Raw genomic sequence first — 17,500 nt, 5'->3', positions numbered from 1 at the left:
TATTTATATATATATATAATAATATAAATAATATATAAATATGTATGTATTTACATATATGTATGTATGTCTGTATGTATATATATATATATATATATATATATATATATATATAGATAGATGTGTATGTATGTATTTACATATATGTATGTCTGTATGTATATATCTATCTGTCTATGTACAGTGGGGGGAAATGAATATTCGTACATGTCAATATTCTTTATTTTTTTAATTTCTAATGAACATAAATGTGATATACCAATACTATATTTGCATACGCATGCATAAACTAAGAATATGCAAAAGAAACTAGTAAATTATATGCCTTAAGATGGCACTGCTCACATAAGCAGAATCTTGGAATTTTGTAGGGAGAGGATAAGGGGCAATTAATATGACCTCAGTACTTGACAAATAATTTATTTTATCAACACCAGAAAGATGAAAGATGAAGTTAACGTCAGTCAGATTTGAACACAGACTGATAAGATCGAGGACAAATACTATTAGGTATTTTGTTGATTGCCTTGTTAGTAATTGTGAAGGCATTTGGCTTAATGTTTAGGCTATTTAGCTCATGATTGTAAGGTTGTAAGTTCAATCCCCAGTAGCACATTGCATCCTTGAGCAAGACTCTTTATTTCATGTTGCTCCAGTTCACTCAGCTGGCAAAAACGAGTTGTACCTGTATCTCAAAGGGTCAGCCTTGTTGCATTCTGTGTCATGCTGAATCTCCTTTAGAATTAACCCATTAAGTCCCTGGGTACTTAAAGCTCTGAATATTACTTTAAATTTTTTACAGATGATTGAAAATAGGTTAAAATGAAAAAAAATAATAATTAAAACTCCTTTACTTCAAATAGAAATGAAAATATTCAGTGTCCTATTTATAGGACAGTGGGACTTAATGGGTTAAGGATATGAGTGTCTTTGGAGCACTCATCCACCTACACATTAATTTCATGAGCAGGCTGTTCCATCAAATCAGGTGGAAGCTGATCTGATCACTGTAACCAACAGAGTGCCAGATTTTTTTTTGGTGATTGTATTTGAGATTTAGATATGTGGTCATATCGTTATGGTGATGATAATGATGATAACCGTTATCAATGTTACTGATGATGATAGTCAGAAGTCATACTGGCTGTATTGGTGGTGGTGGTGGTGATGATGATGACGATGGTGATGCTTGTTACATTAGTAGATTAGTTGGATGGTTTGACCACTTGGTAATATGAGTGATGGAATTTGTGTCAGATGTTACAGCTACTGATCTTCATGGCCAGGTGGAAGTATTACATATTTCCAAGGTAGTCATAGTGATGTTGGTGGCAGGGGGGGGGGGCGAAGGTATTATAAATGAGATTAAAAGCATTGTGGTGTCCCTGACACTAATCAATTCTCTACCCTGACTACTCTGTGAAACTATTGACCTAATTCTTAGGTTTTAATTGATTTGATCTGCTGAAGTTGTTTTGCTGTATAAGTAAAAGTCAATCCCTTCTATTCTGATTACTATACCATCTGGACACAACAGACATATGTGTGTGTGTGTGTGTGTGTAATTTTATGTTTTTTTTTTCCCTCTTTGTATTTTTTTAAACCAGTCACTGACAAAATGGCATAGTTTACTCTTTCCTTATCAACCCAGCTGAAACTGCCTTTGGCTCTGTAGTACAAATGTCTTGTTTTCATAAGTTTTGAATTAAAATCTTCCACCAAACCTTAGTCACAATTTATGTTCCTAACACTAGCTTAATGATAACTAAGTTATTTTACTAAATTCTTTGTTATATTTAAAATTGAAAGAAACACAGAGCATCTCAAAATAAATACAGTAACAAAAGTGTTAACAAATGATTACTTTTACCCTTTTGATACTAACCTACCTGAAACTGCTTCTAGCTCTGTAGCACAAATGTCTTGTTTTCAAAAGTTTTGAATTAAAATTTTCCACCAAACCTTAGTCACAATTTATGTTCCTAACTCTAGCTTAATGATAACTATGTTATTTTACTAAATTCTTTGTTATATTTAAAGTAATTGAAAGAAACACAGAGCATCTCAACAGAAATATGGTAACTAAAGGTTTAAGACAAGATAGCCCTTGGAGTTTGTGGTTCCCTAGATTGGCTGGTGTATGCATGTATGTATATGTATGTGTGTGTGTGTGTGTGATTTATGTCTTTTTTGTCCCTTTGCAGAATTTAAGTCAGTCACTAACAAAGTGGCAAAGTTGTATTTAAAACAAGGCAGCATGTGTGGTTGATGCATGCATGTATTGTGTGTGTGTGTGTGCATACGGATAAACTTGAAGTCATATGTGGGCGTGTGTGGGTGTGTGTGTGTCTGATGTTAGAACCCAAGCTGATGTTTCATTATTTATCATGTGTGTGCATTCCTATGCAATTCAATGCGTGTGTGTGTGATTGTGTATGTACATGGTTGTGTGGTAAGTAGCCTGCTTACCAACCACATGGTTCTGGGTTCAGTTCCACTGTGTGGCACCTTGGTCAAGTGTATAGCCTACTATAGCCTTGGGCCTACCAAAGCCTTGTGAGTGGGTTTGGTAGACGGAAACTGAAAGAAGCCCATTGGGTATATATGTGTGTGTGTATTTGTGCGTCTGTGATTGTACCCACAGCATCACTTCACAACCGGTGTTGGTGTGTTTACGTCCCTGTAAATCAGCAGTTCGGGAATAAGAGACTGATAGAATAATTATTAAACTTACAAAGAATAAACCCTGGGGTCGATTTGTTCAACTAAAGGCAATGCTCCAGCATGGCTACAGTCAAATGACTCAAACAAGTAAACGGATAAAAGAATATGTCCACCCAGTAATCTCAAATGGAGAATCCTTACCCTGTCTCTTACCATCACTCACTCTCTCTATACACACTGGCAGCTTCCACCCTGCATCTTTCTGTTCTTCCTCCAATGCATCTTGTCTCCATCTCCATCTCTCCTTCCACCTCCACACTGATCGTACCCACCTACCTTTGTATAATGGTAGCAGCCAAGAATCCCAGTTTGGCCCTTCTTTTCATACTCTAAATCAGACGTTTTTACCAGGATCCACATGTCTCTTGAAGGTCCATATATGACTTATGGTGGCAGGGAAGGGTTCATGTTACAAAATAGTAAAATGGGGATTCACAATAATATTTTAAGGGCTCCTGAGGAAAACTTTGCTTTATCTGTATTCTTTGTAAGAAAGTTTCTTTCTCTCACCTTTTACATTGTTCAACCTACACAAATTAAAGTGTGAAAAACAAAACAATTTTGAAAGAAGTTTTTACAAAACTAGTTTATAACATCGAATGGCTATGGGGGCGGGGAGGGGGGTCACCAGAATAAAATAGTATTCAAAAGGATCATTAAATGAAAAAAAAATGGTTGAGTACTCCTGCTCTAAACCTCTAATCACTTTGATTGAAATTGCTTCTCTCTCTCTCTCTCTTTACTTTAGTCGGATATATGTATGGGTGTGTATAAGTGGGATAAATATAAATTCCAGCTATATAGTGAGAAGCTTATTAATGAGGGAAAAGCTAATCATTACGGGTAGGATAGAAACAACCAGATGACTAAGATATATTTCTGGTTGTGAGGACAAGGGGAAAATATTTCACTATAAACATCGAAATAGGTTCTTAGGAAGTTTTCTGATCAATAAGGCTCTGGACTGTTGCTGTAGTAATGAGGCTAAAGCATGGAGAGTAAATCCACTTGGCACAGATTGACCTTGAACTCTGCTGTGCACGCACACTAAGTTTTAACATTCTAGCTCACTTCCGCTGTTTGCAGCAGTGCTTGAAAGGAACGTGTGTAGTGTGTGATCACCGCATTGACCATGACAGAGAAAGTTGAGCAGAGAATTTGCATCAAATATTGCCAAAAGCATGGTGATACCTGCTCAGAGGCCTACACAAAGTTTTCAAGAAGTTTGCATCATTCTCGACACAGTCAACTGAAACCAGAGTGTCTGATTGGTCAGCTAAAAGCAGTTTTGGGACAAAACTGAACTGTAACTAATCTTCCCATCCTCTGATAACTCACAGATGGTGATTCGACGATTTCATCTCACAGCTGAACACACATCTGCGATGTTTTTCTCAGTTCTGCTGGTTGCGGGTCTCCAAGAACGTTCGTCAATATTGACATTTTTTTGGCCATCTTGGAAACGTCTGACCCACACGTACACTTGTATGTGGCTCACACACTCCTCCCCATACACTTTCTGCAACTTTGTGTAGACCTCTGAGCAGATATTGCTACAACAACCATCACTGTCATGGTCAATGTGATGATCACATGCTACACACCTTTCTCCCAAGCACTGCTGTAAATAGCAGAAGTGAGCTAGAATGTTAGAATTTAGTGCACACACACAGCAGAGTTCAAGGTCAATCTGTGCCAAGTGGCTTCACTCTGCATACTTAAGTTTTATTACTATGACAACAACCCAGATACTTATTCATCAGATCTTTTGTATGTATGTATGTATTTATGTATGTATGTATTTATGTATGTATGTATGTATGTATGTATTTAAATATATAATGTATATATGTATATAATGTATGCGTATATATATATATATTGGCACACACACACAAGCAATACACACATATACAAACAATACACTCTCACAAATTTATATATAGAAACAATGCATGCACACACACACATACTTACATATATTTATATATGTGTAGGTATGTGTGTGTGTGGATACTTAGATATATGCGAGGGCATATGTAGCAGTAATTGTACTTTGTGTATGGATCGGTGTCTAAGAACTTTGGTAATGAAAAAAGGAGGCAAAACATAGACAAACGTGAAAGAAGATTATCATCATTAATTAATCTGATACTTATGAACATTTACTAAGCTCATTAGTAAATACTTGAGCTTGAGACTTGATACATTTGAAAATTAATCAATAATTAATTATTTTTATTTCTTTTATTCTTTTACTTGTTGCATTCATTTCACTGCGGCCATGCAGTGAGCACTGAGCACTGCCTTCAGTCGAACAAATCGACCCCGAATCTTATTTTTTGTAAGCCTTGTACTTATTCTATTGGCGTCTTTTGCTGAACTGCTAAGTTACAGGGATGTAAACACACCAACATCGGCTGTCAAGCAACCGTGGGGGGGACAAACACACACACACATATAAATAATATATAAATATATGCATATATACAAAACATATATGTACATACCTACATATATATGTATATATATACATGCATATATGGGTACAGAACATCAAAAAATATGTAGACACAATGAGAAACGAAAACATAAAAACAACCACTCACAAGGCTTTGATCAGCCCGAAGCTATTGTAGAAGACGCCTTCCCAAGGTGCCATGCAATGGGACTGAACCCAGAACCATGTGCTCTCATACTTGCTCTCATACCTTCAAATACTAGAGTTAGTAAAACTTTTGAAAGTAAAACACTCAAATGCAATCTCTAAGACCACAAATGGGAAAGATATTTTGCGCTTGTTATTGTGTTGCTTGGTTATGGAGTCTCTAGAAATTGTAACATATTAGTGTCAGCTTTCTCATATTCATTTAATTTTACACCGATGCAAGAAATTAACTCTATTTGCGCTAGTTTGTTTATTGTGTACTGAAGTTAGTGTCATAAGAATTTGAATATTTAGAGCATATTTAGCACTTTCATTACCGTATTTCTGTTGAGATGCTCTGTGTTGCTTTCAATTAATTTTAAATATAACAAAGAATATAGTAAAATAACTTAGTTATCATTAAGCTAGTGTTAAGAACATAAGTTGTGACAAAAGTTTAGTGAAAGATTTTAATTCAAAACTTGTGAAAACAAGACATTTGTACTACAGAGCCAGAGGTGGTTTTGGCTGGGTTGTTATCAAAAGGGTTAAATTAATCATTTGTTTACCTGTTTGTTACCATATTTCTGTTGAGACACTCTGTGTTTCTTTCAATTAATTTTAAATATAACAAAGAATTTAGTAAAATAACTTAGTTATCATTAAGCTAGTGTTAGGAACATAAATTGTGACTAAGGTTTGGTGGAAGATTTTAATTCAGAACTTTAGCATTCATGCAATATCAAGGCACATGTATGCACATTCGTGCATACACACACACACACAACAGGCTTCTTTCAGTTTCTATCTGTCAGGTCATTGGCAAGGCCTTGGTCAGCTTGAGGCTATAGAAAAGACACTTGCTTAAGGTAACATGCAGCAGGACCGAACCCAAAATTTTGTGGCTGGAAGGCAGTACTACTGCATTGCAGATGGTGCTTGGCAACACCTACCTCATGGCGCTTGACCAACCCACAGAAATATGCTGGGTCTGCAACATATTTCAACACATCTGTTTGTGTGCATTTGTGTGTATGTATGCGAATACAAGGTTTTACTTCTAGAGGGTAACAGCCATTTAATATACAAAAATTTATGAAATAAATACCAGAGGTCATTAATTAATAATACCAGAGGTCATTAATTAATAATTCTTGATGACAATGCTCCAGCTTGGCCTCAGTCCAATGATTGAAACTGACACAAAATAAAAATTAAAATAATCTATTTTATAGTTGGTTTTATTAATTGCTTTATATTGGAAATTATCTGTCTCTGGTCTCGTTTATTATGATGGAGTGGTTGTGTTATAAATTCCCTAGCCAACTTCAGTGCTAATTAATATGTTTGGGAATACATTATTAATTATGTTCTGTTCTATACAGAAACCTTCTTTGTAGTATAATGTTGTATTATGTAATATTAAAATGCTCTATTGATGTTTGGCACCAAACATGCATTTAAGCTAAAATAGATAAGAAAAAAAATCTGTAGATAGGAATATACTTAAAAAACATCTTTTAACTTTTTTTTTTATATTTTGAAGCCTTTATAAAATGATAGACTTGAGCACAAAAAGCTATACAATTGTAAAAGAAAATATAAAATCCATTTTCCAATAAGCTGATAATAGACAGAACAACAGCTGTGTCTTTTCAAAAATAATAGCATCATGTAAAGAGTTTTAACACATTGATAAAATACTATGTAAAGTCAGAAAAATCATTAGAAAGATGGAACTGCTAATATGAGGGGTGTCCTAAAAATATTGTAAAAGTGGGCATAAATTTTTTATTAGCAGACCTAAGTTGTTCAAATAGAAATTGCTGGTTGAGTATCTCTTCCTCTATGCAACAGTGTTATTCAAAATATTTTCCATCAAATGTGATACATTTGTGCCATTCTGAACCTATCTCTTGACTCCTCTTTGAAATGATTCTGGTGCATACTGCTGAATCCATTTCTTCACAACCACTTTCACCTCATCTGTGTCATCGAAATCTACAAAGAATCTGTCTACAGGTGGAAGTTGAAGAGCACCAAATCTGAGCTGTGTGGTGGTTAGAGGACCTGCGAGCAACCTAATTTGGTTGTTGCCTTATTTGTTGCCAAAGATGTGTGTGGTTACTTACTGTCTGAGTGTATGTGGTTCTCAGATTTTTATTCCTTCTCTTCCTCCAAATGACTTTTCTAAACTTTTTCACTGTCACAATGTACTGCTTAAAATTCCCAGTATAGCAATACTTTAGAAAAGTCAAGTAGAGTGACACTAGTCTTCCCTAAAAATCAGTCACCATAAATTTCTTTACAACCACATCTTAGGTCTTTGAGAACTTAACTATCATTCCTGGATTATAAGGATACATGCAGGTTACATCGCCTGTCACCTTAGCATAATAAAAAAAGAATAACTGATCTTCATTGGGCTCAAATTCTTCCAGTTTGTCAGGACCAGCATTCACACCCCTCTCCTTCAAATCAGGTGTACCCATTTTGTACACACTTTCCAGTGGCTCCCATGCAGGTAACACGTAAAAAAAACACCTTTTAAGCGTGGTCGTTGCCAGAACCGCCTGACTGGCCCTCGTGCATGTGTCACATAAAAGCACCCACTACACTCTTTGAGTGGTTGGCATTAGGAAGGGCATTGAGCTGTAGAAACTTTGCCAGATCAGACTGAGCCTGGTGCAGCCTCTGGCTCACCAGTCCTCAGTCAAACCATCCAACCCATGCCAGCAAGGAAAGCAGACGTTAAACGATGATGGTGATGATGAGGGTGATTTCCAATATCCAAAGTCTTCTACCATCTTCTGTAACACAATATGGCCATAATCCAGTTGTGCAGTAAGCTCATAGATTGTGACCTGTCTGTTTATGCAAATCTGTTTGGCCACTCACTAGCGATTCATGACAGTGTTAGCAGCTAATGGTCTTCCTCTGTTTAGTTTATCTTCCATGCTGGTTTTCCCTTTATTAAACTTCGTTATCCATCCATGTAAATTACTCTTGTTAATGGTATCATCTCTGCAAACAATTGTAGTCTTCCATGAATGTCCAGACAGCCTGCTTTCATCAAGAACTCAATGACAGTATGTTGCTTCTGCTTGGGACCCACAATATGTCCGCAATGAAAAAAAAAAAAAAAAGAACCATATAGGGAGAGTTGCTCTCCCAAGATGTGCAATTTGAATGAGCTATGTCAATTAATAAAACAGTTTTGATTTTGAGACAACCCTTTCATATTTATTCAGATAAAAATAACATACATTTAATTAAAATGAGGTTTGAAGACCAAGCCTTCATAATGAGTGTCAGACACAAAAAGATTTAATATTTTGGCAATTGTACTACAATTTTTTTACTGGTAAGCTATAAAAATAAATACATTATTTACATTTGACGGATATCTGTCCTCATCTTGTCTGTTGTTAGCACAAACAAGATGAGGACAAACATCTGTCAAATGTAAATAGTGTTAATAATGTACATAATTCCTCATCTATAGAACTGTATAAAAATAAAATCCATGGGAAATAACTCCATATATGTTTTAGTCTTATTAGAACTCATCAGTGGGGTATATATACTTCATTATAGTTGTTGAAGTAGTGATGAAAGAATTACTAAGTAGAGGTACTATATTACATATGATAGGCATTAAAATTGGTACATTTAGAAATATAACTCTGATGGTAATTATTCAGAAAAGCTTTCAACATGAAAGACAATATTTTGTGTTGGCATATTTAATGTAGTAGACATCAAAGAGCTAATAAAGAAATAATCACGTAGTGAGAAGCAAAATAATATCAGTCATTGAAGTAATGTCGTCTTTTCCTAATTGCATAATTATTTTTAATTTTCTATTTGAAGACAATGCTATTTCTGGAGATTCAAGTAAAGAAATTATAGTCAAATAGTCTTCCTGAATTTGTTCAGTTTCATTCTTTCTTAGCTTTACTGTTACTCTACTTTTTGTTTTGAGTATTTTATGACCATAGCTATTTGTTTATTATATTCTACTATTATTTCTAATTAACTGACCATAGTCAAAGTGTTGACCTGAGTGGGTTGAAAGGAAAACTAGAATATGGGAAGATTTCAAAATAACAAACAAATAAGATACTAAATTATTCAGAGAACAGGCTGAAAATGATTCCAGTAGATAGGTATCTTTTTTACTGAGATACAAGTAAAAAATTTGTAAGATAATATTTTAGTCAATTATTTTGACCTAGTTTCAATTTTAGTGTGTATTTCATTGACCTGAGCATCAAAATATGAATGCAAAATCATGAGATACTCTAATATTCTGAATTGAATTTGATAAATATTTGATAAACGTTTATTTCTCACATTCATTAACATTAGAAAAGTCTTCATCTATAAAATAATGGAGTTAAAAATGTGTAATATTGAAATGGTTAATGATTCAATTAATGTATAATTCAAATAAAGAGAAGAAAATAAGAAATAAAAATCTTACAATTAATACTGAAATGACAAAGAGAGGAAAGAAAGGTGGATGAGAAACAGAATAAGATAATGGAGATAGGGAAGATAAGAATTCTTCAAAATCATATATTATGTATGATTGCTTTGAAAATGGTGAATAAATGTGCTTGCATTTCCATTTCAGAATATTTTCTAGTAATAACAATGCAGAAAGCAAATATATAGAAAATTTACATCATTAAATTTATAAATTTTTAGCTTACTTTATGGCGACATGCAAATTACATTAAGGTGAAAGATGATAAAAAGATAAACATCATTAAAAGTGTAGAAAGCACCATAATTATTATATCTCATTTAATCAAAAAGCCAGACATTTTAAACCGGAATAGAAATGCTAAATTGATTTAAACCTTCTTGTCTTACTGGTAGCTATATTATCATTTTTAATGTATAAAATCTTCAAAGAGAGAAGGGAAAACATGTCTGGCTGAATTAGAACCTTGCACTGGAAAGAAGGAAATAAAATCTTAATATATGACTTCGATACACACGGCCAGTTTTTGTAGAAGTGGGTTATAGTCATTTGCATTAAACCCTGGGTATTACTTCTGTAAGATGTGAAATTAACAGGCTAATTAAAACATCAATTAACAGGCTAATTAAAACATCAATTAACAGGCTAATTAAAACATCAATCAAAAATGCATTTGTGGCATTTGTTCAGGTCATTGTTTTGGGTTTATATTTTGCCAAAACCATTTTCTGTCATTCACCCTTCCAGAATTGATGAAATCAAGTAAAAGCTCATGGCAGTCATCATCATCATCATCATCATTGTTTAACGTCCGCTTTCCATGCTGGCATGGGTTGGACAGTTTGAGTGAGGATTGGCAAGCCAGTGGACTGCACCAGGATCCAGTCTGATGTGGCAAGGTTTCTACAGCTGGATGCCTTTCCTAATGCCAATCACTCTGAGAGTGTAGTGGGTGCTTTTTACGTGCCACCGGCAGTGAATTAGAGAAATTGTTAGTGCTGGACAAAATGTTTTGAAGATTTTATTCCACCTTTTTGTGTTCTGTGAACCCCCAAAAGGTCATGGTGAATTGTTTGTATCTAGTTGACAAAGGATAGCCATAGGAAATTAGCTTTGTACCCTCTCCTGAAAATTCCATTGCAGACACAGAGCGTTTGTCAAAGAGATGTCAAAGGATTGTTCATCTACATGATGGCACAAAAAGAAATTATTGCTATCATAATTCTAGATATTACAAGCAAAGCAGTGAAGACATGTTTACATTCCCAATAAATAATATATTCTGTAGTTTAGAGCTTTCAAACATCAGTGGAATTAAAAATATCTCTCATTTGAAAAACAGGAAAGGATTGGTGACAAGAAAGTTTATTGAACATACGTATGCATCAACGATACATATGTAAATTCATGTATGCACGTGTATATACCAAAGTAGGCAGCGTAGCACAATCTAGTTACCTCGCTATGCTTCTCTCTGTTTTGTCTGTCTGTCCGTCAATCTCTCTATGTGTCCATCCGTCTGTCTGTATATACACACATTTATATGTGTATACACATATGCATACATTTATTTATTTATACATATGTAACTTCTGTGTGTGTGTGTGTGTGTGTGTGTGTGTATATATATATATATATATATATATATATATATATATATATTGAACATGTGCACACATATACAGAATTGAAAGATTTCGAAGCTAATTATCCACTACATTTAATTATAATGTGCTATATATCATATAATTGGCTCAATATGTTTCCTAGCTAAAGTAGTTGATTTTGGATTTTTAATTTTATATTTCATAAATCAGCTACTTTGATCTGTGCAAATTACCACAATTAAGTATACAGAATTTCTAGAAATAAGCCAGTAATTACCAAACAGCATAGCAATTTTTCTTCAAGGTTATATTATTTAGAAAGCAAACAATTATTTTGAACAGTTATCATGAGGTATAAAAATTATTTGGACATTTTGTTATTAATAAATTAAAAAAGCTAAATGTTTGTCAGAGAAATGTGACTTTTCTTTACATATGTGAATGTAATTAGTATTATTTGAATGTTGAAATTACTTGTGAAATAAAATCAATGCTGTCACGCTTTTTATAATTCCATTCAGATTATCAAATACTACTGGAATTCAAATTACGAATGTAATTCTACATTTTAATTTGTATTTATTTATTTCCAGCTAAGAAATGTAAAACTTTAATGCTGGTTGGATTGATATGCAACATATTGATCGGTTTTAGTCATTTCTATATTTATTTATTTCTGATATGTCAAGAGGTTTTATAACTTAGGTGAGGCAAACACTTGCTGTTTTGGAAAATCTCAGCATTAATCAATATTAATGCTAACATAAACTAATACTTTTAGACATTGTTGTTTCACATTACTGCAATTTGTTCTGGGTGTCTTGAATAAAGCTGATGTTATTTCTTTCCACAACCAATACTTGAAGTTATTAACAATAAATATTCCTACAATGGAAATAACTTTACAAAACAAATTATTAAAGTTTGACAAAAAAAAATGACCACAATGATTACTGAAATGGGATATTTCAAAATAAGAATACTATGAAATTATGAATAATATGGTGAATATTTATAGAAAATGTGAAAATGTGAATGTTTGTTCCCCTGGAGAAATTATGTGAAAGAGTTAACTGTGCATAGTTTGGTTTTGGATAATTATAAAAAAGGCATGCCACTGTGCAAACATTATACTTTGTTAACATTTTATCTCTTAAAAATGGTTCCAACTATTGATGGATTTTCAATATCCCTTTAGATTCAAATATTCTAATGATTGAAACAGTTTTTTTATATGATGGATTGTTATTGTTATTAGTTTGATTTCCTTCATCTGAGCAACTTCTTTTCTTTCTTGGTTTTATTGGTTCAAGTAGCACTCACTCTCAACAATGCTGTTCTGATCATTATTCTTTGTTTCGTCTACATATACTTCAGCTATATACACACATATATATACATGAATGTATAACATATGTGTTCATATATTCATCTCATATAAATGGAAATTCACTTGAATACTTGGGGAAAGAGGGAAATGTGACTGATGAAAATAAATAAACAATGAAAGTGTTGAAATTTACACATCCACACACATATATAAGTAAATATATTCAAAAGTGCAGGACTGGTTGTGTGGTAAGTTGCTTGCTTACTGACTACGTGGTTCTGGACTCAGTCCCACTGTGTGGCACCTTGGGCAAGTGTCTTCTACTATAGCCTCGGACTGACCAAAGCCTTGTAAGTGGATTTGATAGATGTGAACTGAAAGAAGCCCGTCATATATATATATATATATATATATATATATATATATATATATGTATGTATGTATGTATATATATATATATATATATATATATATATATATATATATATATATATATTAGAAAAATAATAAGGTACTCAGATATCTGGATGGTTGAAGATTTACAAATTTTTATTAATATGTCACATATTTTATAAATATTAGCGCTTGCACCTATTCTTGTAGGTTCTTCAGATATGATTTCACTTCAGAGGATTTGTCTCTTTTTATAGTATTATTGAAGGTGTAGGGGTGGAGAGAGAGATATAGGATAGTAAAAGAGGGTGAGGAATGGGGGAAAAGTGAGAGAGAGTGTGTGTATGAGTGTTTTGTGTTGGTGTGTGTGTGCGTGTTTGTGTGTGTGTGCATGTTTGTGTGCCTGTGTATCTGAAAGGAATGTCAATGGGAAAGAAAAGAAAGGGTGAAAGAAGAAAGAAGAAAATTGTGTTTACAGCTGGTCAGTTCTTTCAATGACAAGTTGATTCTTGGCCTTTAAAAATGGCAAAACCAGGTGGCTATTTAAACTGGGGCATTGTTTGGAAAAAAGTTGTTTTTCAGAGAGTTGTCATCATTGTCCAGTGGGAGAGAGTGTGGGTATGCTTTTGTGTGTGCTTGTGTGTGCGTGCGCATGTGTGTGTGTGTGTGCCTGTGTATCTGAAAGGAGTGTCAATGGAAATGAGAAGGAAAGAAAGAAAGAAGGAAGAAAGGAAGAAGAAGGAATTGTGTTTACATCTATACAGCTGGTTAGTTCAAAAAGGGAAGGAAACAAATATGAAAACCAAGTTAACTAGGTTCAATTCTAGCTGGCACAAAAATGCCCCACTATCTGGGTTTCTTGCCGTTTTTAGGCTCTGTTGTTCCAAAGTTGAATAACGATTAAGAATAATGAAATATTGTGATGAATCGATGAGTGAGGTATCTAAATATTGGTTAGTTCATTTTGTCATAGACATGGATCAAAAATAAATATAAAATATAGCATTTCTGTAGTCATTTACCAATATAAATTAGCAAATGGTGCCATTGTTTTAGATACTGAAATAACAAGTTCTAAAATAGTTTTGGATTCACTTTTAGGATCAAATCCATTATGGAATAAAAATACAAATAATTATAATTTCAAAGATAGAGAAAGTATATGTAAAGGTATAAAAATACAAAGATAGCGAAGTATGTGAAAGGATGAAACTTTTTGGTGAAATATATGTGGCTATAGTTTGTGTGTGTGTGTGTGTTTGATTTGGTTTGTATTGGATATATAATGGTTTAATTTATCTTCCATCTGTTATTTCAGTATGGACTTAAAAAGAAAGTCAAAGAGGAACCAGAGGCAGAACCTGATTTAGACGAGGGTCGAGTTGGCCGCAAGAAAAAAACAAAAGAAGAACTTGCAGCCGAAGCTAATGAAGAAGATGATGATGATGACTTCGCAAGTAAATTCTCTTCCTTGTGTTGCTGCATGAATTTTGTGTGATGACATGCCATTGTTCAATATAATTGCACAGCCAAACATCTTAAATTTCAAATCGTTATGTGGCCTTCAATTAATAAAAAATCTAAAATGAAACAAAGAGGCTGCACATTATATATATATATATGCATATATATATATATATATATATATATATATATATATATATATATATATATATATATAAACACTATTGAAGGTACTAAAAGTTCAACTCGTTTTTCTTTTGAATATAAACTTTAAACTACTGAAGTGTTGTAGTTTAATGAATCAATGTGAAAGTAGAAAATGTTACGAACATTTCAGAGGTTAAAACTACTTTCACATCATGACACCTTTTTCTCCAACTTCCAATATCTTTCCTACATAGATACATACATGGATACATAGATACATACATGGATACATAGATACATACATATTATACGTACTTATGTACATATACATACAAACATACATACATACATACATATGTATGTATATACCTACATGTATGCATACTTATTTACATAAATATTGACATAGCTGCATATAAACTTAAACACATACATATATGTATATACCTCTGTACATATATAACTATATGTATGCATGTGTGTATGTATATATATATATGTGTGTATCTATGTATGAATTGTGTCTATGTACATATATGAGTGCGTACATGAGTTGTGTGTGTGTGTGTGTGTGTGTGTATATATATATATGTGTATATATGAGATATACATACATATATATGTATTTATATGCATATATATACTTATATGCATATATATATATATATATATCCCATGCTAGCATGGAAAGCGGACGTTAAACGATGATGATGATGATGATGATGCATATATATATATATATATATATATATATATATATATATATATATATATATATATATATATATGTATATATATGCAATAGTAGTCATTTGTGCATATGTGAATGAGTGTCTCTAATTGTCAATTCATGTCAAAAATTATGTACTGTCTTTGTATGTATTCTGAAATATGTTAAACCCAAGTGAAATGATCTCACAAAATGCTGTTGAATATGTATGCAAATATATACATATCTTAAAAAAAGACAATTGGCTATGTGGTGTGCAATTTTTCACATGACGCAAGCAGTCAAGCTCAGATATATAAAAACCCATATTAATATTTTCACATTTAAGCTTAGATATGGCCATATTTATCCATTTACTGGGAATGCTATATCACAGATGTATGTTTAACGTCAATGATTACTAAACCATTGAAAATTTCTTTGTTGGGTTTTCTCAAAGAATTGAGAATTATAATCCGTTGAAAGTATATGGCTTCTTTGTTATTGTTGCTTGTAAACGCATTGGTTAGTGCTTGCACCATAAAACACCAGTCCAATTATAAAACTGCTTAAAAGTTTAGAAAAATATAAAGTTCAGAAATTTGCTTTTAAGTTTAAATATTTGATATTCCCTCCAGCACGTACTTATATTTTTTTGATTATATCCTCTTCTCCATTTAACATATTTGAATTATATTAGATAAATTTATAGATTAGAAAAAAACATGGAGCCATAGTTAAACATATGTATTTATGTGCATGCATACACACACACTCACACACACACACACGCTTACACACAGATGAATATATTTAAACATATTTGTGTGTGGATGTGTATATTTCAACACTTTCATTCTTTATTTATTTTCATCACTGTCACATTCCCCAAGAATTCAAGTGTATTTCCATTTATATGAGATGAATATATGAACGCATATGTTATACATTCAGGCATATATGTGTATATAAAGGTATGAATATATATATATATATATATATATATATATATATATATGCCATACATGTTTGGGAGTATTATACATATCATAATGTGAGTCTGCCTATACATGTGTATATATGCGTATATATCTTTCTCTCCCCTACTCGCTTCTCTCTCTTTCCCTCTGTGTGTGTATATATATATATATATATATATATATATATATATCATATATATGTGTGTGTGTGACTGTATATATGTATGTATATATATATATACACATGTTTGTATGTGTGTGACTATATACATGCATATATATATACATAAGTCAATTTTCCATACAGACATCTATGTGAAGATGTATGTTAAAATAATACTTCTCCAGTTTTTGTGTTTAAATCCCTTCCTTTTCATATAGAATCATTTTAGAAAGTCACAATCCACTGTCACTTGGAATTTATATATGTATATATGTGTCTAATTTCTTGGAATATTTCTTACATATTTGTTGTCACTGTATAATCAACAAACTCTGTTCCCATGAGTGTATTCATGCATATAGCACATTTTGTTTTTAAATATTTCCATCACTTGATTTTATTAAAGCTAAGATTATGAGTATATTTATCTTTTTGCTTAGTCTTATGCTACTGTAAAATTTTACTAATAATTTTTTTGGAATTGTATTACTTTTTAATGCCACATAATTTGTTTGTGTATGTTTTTTAACAGTATGAAGTAAATGTTAATAAATGTTAGGATTTAGAAGTAAGCATGAGTTAATCTGTAGATAAGCTACATAGACTGCATGCCAAAAAATGGAAAAAAATATATCCTAAAGACTTTACATCTTTTTTTTTTTTAAGATTACAAAATCCATATAGTTTGTTGTGATAATAGCAAGAGAATTATCCATGTCATTAATTATAATTCATATGAGATGGTCAAAATCAAAAAGATTATTATTAATTGGCCAAGCAGAAATATTTAATTATTGTCTTAAACAATAATTGGTAACAATTATTATTATTATTTTTTAAATCC

At 32.5% G+C, this 17,500-nt stretch overlaps 1 protein-coding gene across 2 annotated transcripts in view; it reads left to right on the top strand.

Moving 5' to 3' along the window:
* Positions 1-17,500, top strand: part of LOC106872119 (complexin) — a 286,577-nt gene that overhangs the window by 196,355 nt on the left and 72,722 nt on the right. For both annotated transcript variants that reach the window (XM_089340742.1, XM_089340745.1), the window contains exon 4: positions 14,512-14,650. In XM_089340742.1, the coding sequence (XP_089196868.1) occupies positions 14,512-14,650 (139 nt within the window). The remainder of the gene's footprint in view (positions 1-14,511; positions 14,651-17,500) is intronic.

The sequence above is a fragment of the Octopus bimaculoides genome, chromosome 2 (assembly GCF_046866305.1).
Source record: "Octopus bimaculoides isolate indiv1 chromosome 2, ASM4686630v1, whole genome shotgun sequence".
Classification (NCBI taxonomy): domain Eukaryota; kingdom Metazoa; phylum Mollusca; class Cephalopoda; order Octopoda; family Octopodidae; genus Octopus; species Octopus bimaculoides.
The sequence above is the reverse complement of the archived record's forward strand: the minus strand, read 5'-3'. Positions and strand labels throughout refer to the sequence as shown.